Source organism: Propithecus coquereli, unplaced genomic scaffold (genome assembly GCF_000956105.1).
Source record: "Propithecus coquereli isolate 6110/MARCELLA unplaced genomic scaffold, Pcoq_1.0 Scaffold81, whole genome shotgun sequence".
Taxonomy (NCBI): Eukaryota; Metazoa; Chordata; class Mammalia; order Primates; family Indriidae; genus Propithecus; species Propithecus coquereli.
Genome location: NW_012154285.1, coordinates 3,620,373 through 3,628,563, shown reverse-complemented (window position 1 = coordinate 3,628,563; position 8,191 = coordinate 3,620,373). Strand labels below are relative to the sequence as shown.

The 8,191-nt window shown below is 39.4% G+C and overlaps 1 protein-coding gene across 1 annotated transcript in view; it reads right to left on the bottom strand.

The window, feature by feature from the left end:
- The window catches only part of MPHOSPH9 (M-phase phosphoprotein 9), a 62,368-nt gene that overhangs the window by 40,440 nt on the left and 13,737 nt on the right, over positions 1–8,191 (bottom strand). Inside the window, exons 4-6 of the mRNA XM_012663405.1 lie at positions 6,284–6,383; positions 5,246–5,336; positions 3,441–3,547 (exon numbers count right to left, since the gene is read on the bottom strand). Of these exons, the coding sequence (XP_012518859.1) occupies positions 3,441–3,547; positions 5,246–5,336; positions 6,284–6,383 (298 nt within the window). The remainder of the gene's footprint in view (positions 1–3,440; positions 3,548–5,245; positions 5,337–6,283; positions 6,384–8,191) is intronic.

Below are 8,191 nucleotides of genomic sequence, written 5' to 3'. Positions count from 1 at the left end.
GTGCCTGTAGTCCCAGCTACTCGGGAGGCTGAGGCAGAAGGATTGCTTGAGCCCAGGAGTGTGAGGTTGCTGTGAGCTAGGCTGACGCCACGGCACTCATTCTAGCCCGGGCAAAAAGAGTGAGACCCTGTCTCCAAAAGAAAAAAAAAAGAGTCTCCCTCAGAATGAAATCACTTTCCTATCTCCTAAAAATGAATATTAAAGGGATAATTTCACCTTAATTATTAATTTTTAGCAGCCTATGAACACTTGTAAAGAATAAAATCATTGGTAGTCTCCCCACTCAGAAAAAAACCCAAGTTTTGAGGTAAGAAAAGACTTCATAATGAAAGATTGAAGCAGGATGAGAAAATTCTGGCCAAATTAATTTCAAGTGACTCAGGGATAAGTATCAAGAGTTCCTCATAGATATAGTGATAGACATGTTTTTTTTAAAAGAGTTGGCAGACAAAAAAGTGTTAAGAAGTTACCCAATGAAAATAAACCCCTTTTTTCATGAGTAAGATAAGAAGCTATGACCTTTTTTTTCCCAGACAGGGTCTCACTCTGTTGCCCAGGCTGGAGTACAGTGATGTGATCGTAGCTCACTGCAAACTCGAACTTCTGGGCTCAAGCAATCCTCCTGGCTTGGCCTCCAAACAGTTAGGACCACAGGCACATGTCACTACACCCAGCTAACTTTTTAAAAATTTTTTGTAGAAATGGGATCTTGCTATGTTGCTCAGGCTGATTTCCAACCCCTGGGCTCAAGCAATCCTCCCCTCAGCCTCCCAAAGTGCTAGGATCATAGGTGTGAGCCTATGACTCTAATTTCTAAAGCTTGAAATCAGCTAGCTTTTCTATGCTAGAAATGCAAAGAGGTCAAAGCTCCAAACATCAAATCTTTGGGCTTGCTGGGCGCAGTGGCTCATGCCTGTAATCCTAGCACTCCGGGAGGCTGAGGTGGGAAGATTGCTTGAGGTCAGAAGTTCGAGACCAGCCTGAACAGGAGACCCCATCTCTACAAAAAATAAAATAATTCGCTGGGCGTAGTGGCGTGCGCCTGTAATCCCAGCTACTCAGGAGACTGAGGCATGAGGATCATGTGAGCCCAGGAGTTTGAGGTTGCAGTGAGCTACTATTTCAAGGTGGGACATATTGTGGGGTGTGTACCCCTTAACCCTGGGCCTCAAAGTTAAACTTAACATTGTCTCAAATAACATTGTAGATTCAACAAGAGATAAACTGAAAGAACACATTCATCTTACAGCTTTAAACTTACATCCCATTCCCAGACCCTATACAGGCTGCAGAGAACCATGAATTAATATTTTTTAATAAACCCTATAACTAGCTTATGAATAAAAAATAATTAATTATACCTTTGGTGTGTGAATTAAAGGCGTTAGTTTGCTAAATCTAAACTCTTAAAATGTACAATTCCCATAATCCTGCTTTGGAATTTTACTCTTTACATACCAACAAACTAAAGAAGCCTTTTCAAGACTTAAAGCTCATGACAAGTAGCAGCACTCTGGCTACAGCTGTAGCCCGGGCAGTCCTTGCTTCATTGCTCGTGGGGGAACAGCTGGAGTTATTCTATTAGGAACTCAAGGTAATAAAAGGTACTATTTTTCACCACTTTTATGATGTTTTCTTTTCATATTTTAACGTCTCTGAAGTAAGGATGCCTCTTGTAATTAATAGAAGACAATCGTGGAGACTACAACGGAACACCTAAGAGAAGGGTCAGTCAGATGTGTTTAGCAACAGTCTCTGTCCGGGAGTCAAAAGTAGGCTAGTCCTACATGATTACTAAGCCAGGTTAAAAACTCAGCACCAAAGCCTTTCATTCTTTTCTAAAGAAATACTGGGCCAGGCACACCTATAATCCCAGCACTTTGGGAGGCCAAACCAGGAGGATGACTTGAGGCCAGGAGTTTGAGACCAGCCTGGGCAAAACAGTGAGACCCCTTTCCTTTCCCGTCTCTATAAATTTTTTAAAAGTTAGCCAGGCATGGTGGTGCATACTTGTAGTCCCAGTTATTTGGAGGCTGAGGCAGGAGGATTGCTTGAGCCCAGGAGTTTGAGGTTGCAGTGAGCTATGATGACACCACTGCACTCTAGCCAGGGTGACAGAGCAAGACTGCCTCAAAAAAAAAAAAAAAAGAAGAAAGAAAAATTAATTTAAAAAATAAAAAAATTAGCTGGGCATGGTGGTGCACATCCATGGTCTTAGCTACTCAGGAAGCTGAGAGGGGAGGATCACCTGAGCCCAGGAGTTCAACGTTACAGTGAGCTATGATCACACCACTGCACTCCTGCCTGGGTGACAGAGCAAGACCTAGCTCTTAAAAAACAAACAAAAAAACCACAAAAAACCCAAACCCGAATCACCAATGCTCTTGGTGGCCTGAAGGAAGATAATATGTTGGAAAAACACAGAAACGAACACTGAGTTGAAAAGAGAGAGGTGTAGGCCTTGAAGGAGTTTTAGCCACTCTTATTTCACTTGTTTTTCTTTTTAAAGTATGTATAAGAGTTATATGACAAAAAAATCTGTTTAAGTCTAAAAGCTCTTCCCATAATAAAATATAAATTCTAAAGTGGTAAGAAAGCATCATATCGTTATAATTCTTAAGTTTCTTCTGTGGGTAGACTATGAAACGGGAAGCCTTAAAACCGACGGCATCTGAGACTGAACACAACACGGCGCAAACGCACTGCTGTTGGAGAGGAGGTGCCAGGGAGCCCTTCGCACGCAGCCCACCTCAGCTCTCTCCTGCTTCCTCTTTGTGTTCATCTCCTTCCTTTCCTCAAGGACGGAATGTTGGTTTCTGTCACTCTGCGGTACTCTAATGCGTACATTACACTGGTGTCCCCTTTGCCCAGTCTGTACACATCACTCACTTTTACATCTCGTGGTTACTTTAATTGTATCTCCTCTTTTCCCCAGCCTACGCTCCCATTACCTGATCAAAATACAGAAGTGAAATACGCACACTGATGATGTACACATACTGAACAGTTTTATTTCTTTGCTCTGAAACTTAAGAAGTTGACATTTCTTGCTCAAAGAAAATTAATATAACAAATTAAATTGCTCATAATTATGGTACAAATGGATCAGTGGGAGGTGTAATAGGATGAAAAATCAATACCAGGTCTGGGAAAAGGCGAGGAAGTTAATAGCTGAGGACCTACTATATATAAATTAGTAGGTACAAACCATTTAATTTGACTAAACACTAACCAATATTTTTAAGTCAATTTTTAAGTAGTTTCCTAAGATTACACAGGGAATAAATGACAGAGACAGAATTTGAAAACAGGTAAGTATGATTCTAAAGCCCATGCTTTTTCCAGTATTTCAGAAGTTGAAAAACAAAAAATTTATAATGGAGTACTTAACAGTTGTAAAACACAAATACACACAAACATACAATGTGTTTTTAAGTTACCTGCCCGGGTAACATGTCTGTGGAGGACAACGGTACAACAGTCTTCTCTAAAGTTTCAGGCAAAGAGTGATATGTGTCCTTCTCCTCTAGTTTCCAATAAGTCAGTCCTAACGTGCACAAATACACAGAATAGAAAAGCGTGAAGAAAGAGAATAAAGGAAGAAACTGGTTTTTGGCTATCTGGTTAAAGCAAGTTGAATTTTGATGGGAGAGAGTCACACGAATGCTTTACCATGTAAGAGTCCTAACTTGATACTAATATTTAAAGCTGAAATATTATTAAAAGTCAAAATGAATTAGCACAATTTAAAATATATTTCAAAATAGATGATTTCTTTATGAGTGGTACAGACATATGGAATCAATGTAAAGAATTCAATAATTCAAATGTTTACTGAGCACCTACATTGCTAGGCTAGGGAGGCAGGAGGAGTAAGACATGAATAATAGGTAAATTACACCCTATATACAGTATGTGAGAAGGTGGTAAGCACTTGATAAAATTTTAAAATAGGATTAATGGGGTTTTGCAGTTGGGAGGGCCAGACACTATTTTCAAATAGCCTGATCAGGGTTGGCTCATTGAGAGTGTAACAATTAAGAGGGAGCTAGGCATTTTAGCCATGTATGAGAACGTTCCCCCATAAGGGGGGGGGAAACATTTCAAGGAGAGGGAGCAGCCAATGCAAAAATCCTAAGAACACACGAGGCATATTTGAGCAAACGGCCTCCCCGCTCTAGCACAGAAAGGGAGAGTATAGATGGACCCTGGTTCAATCAACAAATTTTCGACTTTACAATGGTGCAAAAGCACTAGACATTGAGTAGAAAATATATGTTAAGTACCCATACAACCATTCTGTTTTTCACTTTCAGTACAGTATTCAATAAATTACATAAAATATTCAACACATAAATAGGCTTCATGCTAGATGATTTTACCCAACTGTAGGCTAATGTAAAAGTTCTGAGCACACTTAAGGCCACAGTAAGCTATGATGTTTGGTAGCATGGTATACTAAATGCATTTTCGACATGATATTTTCAACGTCCCGTATTTATCAGGACATAACCCCGTCATAAGTCAAGGAGCATCTGTAGCAGACAGTGAGGTCAAAGAGGTATCAGGGCTGGATCGGCTGGTCCTCGCAGGCCTCTGTAAGGACTCTGGCTGTTATTCTGAGAGATACAGGCAGCCACTGCAGAGTTTTGAGCAGCGGAGTCACATGATCTGACTTCTCTTTTAAAAGGATCACTTTGGCTACTGTGTTGAGAACAGACTGAAGGACGCAAGAGTGGAAGCGGGGAGGCTGCTTAGGAAGCTTGCAGCCACCCAAGTGACAGATGAGGGGTGCACCATAAGGGTGGTAGCCATGGAGGTGGTGAGAAGTGGTTGGATTCTGGAAATTTTTGCAAGGCAAAGCTGATTCATCCTGATGAACTGGATGTGGGATATGGAAAAAAAAGGAGTCAGTATATAAAGCCATTAAGATTAGAATAAGCTCACCATGGCATGTAAAAAGTGGCTCACAGAGGGTTTGAATTTGTTAATTCATTTTGGAGCACCTGAAAAAGGCTGAGATGATGTTTGAAGCTATTTGAGATAATTGTAAAAGTACTTCATTCTATCTTTACAGAACTTGCAACGAATTAAGAAAGAAAGTTAGGGCTACCAGAGGAACACCACAACACATACAACACTTAGAAAATCACAATATATTGTATCTGATTATCACCCCATGATGAGAAATGTAGACAAGTTGTTTAAAAAAAAAAAAAACTGTTTAAAAATGTAAGTACCATACCTGTTCCCGAATCAGACATCCAAGAATTTGGAGTTTCATCTGGTTTACTGAGATAAAAACCACAAGGATGTGGAGCAGCAGCAAAATGAGACTACAATTCAAGAAAGAAAACCATTGGTTGACAGCTAAAAATCATTAGGCACAAACTGCTGACCCAAGAGCCAGGCATTAAACCCAGACAGAAACTTTCAGAGGGTTCATGAAGAAACAGGAAAGCCTGGTTTCCCCATGGTTACAAGAATGCAAAATGATAGGAATTAACAGTGAAGGATTTTCTTTTCTTATGTAATATAATTTACAAAAGTCTATTTTTTGTAAGTTATTTTCTCTGCGGAGCTGGAAGGAGAAAATCGGGGGCAAGTGTTATTTAATGAGTTCAGACCTAAAATGTACTTATAATTTGTCACCTACTTCCAAAAAAAAAACTTGAGGTGCATAGAATTAAAGTCATTTAGTATAAAAGTTCACATAAAAACCATGACAATTCATTTTTATCATTACAACTATTAATACAATAAGTCAAATTAACTCTGAAAACCACAAATGAGTAACATGAACCTAAAATATTAGACTACTTATACACAATTGGTTATTAGTCCCAGAAAAGGCTAAAAATGCTTATCAATTGTAATAAAAATTCTGAGCAAATCTCTCCTCACAATATCTCTGACATCGTCACAAGAAATGTATTTCCAGAGATATGTGGCAAGAACATTTCTATCAGAATTGTTCTTACCAGTTCCCCCATTAACAAACTTTTAATTCCCGTTAAAAGTATACAAGTTGTATTTGCTTACAACCATCCGCAAACCCACTGCAAAAGCAAGAATACACTGAGAGGGTAACATTCTACCTGCCAAGAACAGGGATTAATGCATCAGCCTCATGAGGTACCACTTAGCCTCTTTTTCATTGAGAAAAATTCCTAAGTCACCTTTTGTCTCTTATAAAACTCCTACCTGTCTGAATTTGTCTCAGTATCTAAGGCCGGTAAAGCTGACTGGAGAAGTCTAAGTCAAATAATCCCAAATACAGTACTTTGCCCTTGTCCCGATTCTGAGGTGCAAATTCAATGCTCCTGGCTGACACACACAGTGGGCTGGGGCGCTCACCTTGTAGAGCTGCCTGCTGCATTTTTCTGGGCAAACAAGGCATCCGCTGAAGAAAACAGGCCCAGCTTTTAATGAAAAATAAAAGTAGGGTGCAGTGAAAAGCCCTTCTAAATGTAAACTCCCTTAGTCCAAGAAGCTGGCCTAAGCCTAACACAAGGACCTTCCTTAGTTTCAGTGTACTAGCCCTTCTGAAAACCCTCCACGACGTCCTTCGGGCTGTGAAATGCAAAAGTCAAGTCTGTCCAAGACAAAGGTCCAAAGAAACAAAGAACTAGTTGAGCTTTGGAAAACCCTTTTGCTAAACAATATACAATGTCAAGATGTACTTCAAAGTAGCTATTACCCAAAATAAACTATTAATACCAATGTATAAAAAGAAAATTGGATCAAAGAGAATTCTGGTAACAAGCATTCCCTAATTTACAAAGAAACTAAGAACAATGAGAAAAAAACAAGCAAATAAAGAGGAAAGTTCCAACTTTTGTAAATCCAGAATTAAGAGGATCAGAAATGCATTTCAGGAGTGCTGTCTGATTCACCAACGACCACAAGTGCAAAATCATTTAAAGCTCAGAAATACCAAACAAATTTGATTTTCCCTAATGACTTAATACCAAATATATTATTCACAAAAAAAAAAAAGGAAAAACAAAGCTTGTCCAGGAGATGATCAATAAAGAGAAAGACTCAGAGGGAATCATCGCCTGCTCAGAGACTCGACTCTACCCTACCAGTCACGGGGAGGCAGAAGACCTAGCAGAAGGCTATTTCTCAGTCCACCTGCCAGGCCACTGGGCAGCGGATCTGGTCCTCCGTCGACTGAGGGGAAGTCAGGCTAGGCCAGCAGTTCCCAGACTTTGCTGCACATCAGAATCACCTGAGGAGGTTTAAACTCGTGATGCACAGCTCACGCCCCGCAGTGAAGAAAGAAGTCAGAACACCTGGGATCAGCAGTCAGGATTAGTAGATTTTTAAGCCTCATCGGGTGATTCTAATGTGCTGCAAAGTTCGGGAACCCCTGGGCTGCATCAAATATATATTGAGTTTCAAACAACAAACGACAGCAAGAAAACCAGTGAATCCACCAAGGACATAACCACAAACTCAAAATTTATCAGAAGTGGAAAAGTCATCATGGAGTTTCAGTTTTAACTTAACCTTAAAAAACAGAAGAAAAGAAACTGCTATGTATGAACACATTCTCCCTTTACGCCAACCTGTTCCAATGAAAAAAAAGCAGTTTTTACCCCAGTCTCCAAATGTTTTTATGCTATCGTAACAAAAAAGGATAACCATCCTTGACGGCATGCAGGGTCAAAACAGTACAACTACCAACACAGTAAACCAAAGGGCCTTTGCAGAACAGAACTGCCAACGTGGGACTAAAGGGCTTTCCTAGGCCACAGAAGCTTTTGTGGTTCATGCAGCTTTATTTACTTTCACCTTCCGCCTCCTCAACACAAACCTGATAAAGTTCAAAGAATGGCACTACTAGGAAGCCTAAATATCATGAATTGAAGAAAGAAAATTTATTGATATAAAAGATAAATAGTGCCTTATGAAGGCTGAGGGAAGTCTTCTTATGACTTCTTTAATAAATCTTTTTCATAGGATGATGGAAAGACTATGTTTAGATGATCAAGACATGATCAATTTCTAAAGGTATCTGGTTTGTAGAGAGATTTGATTTTGCAATTTCAACATATTATATCAAACAATGCTATTCAGTGACAATCTAGGCCAATAAGTGTTATAAAGATGTATTAACACTTAATTAAATTTCTTACAATTTGGATTATAAATTCAGAATTGTCCAAATTTCAACTTTTTTTTT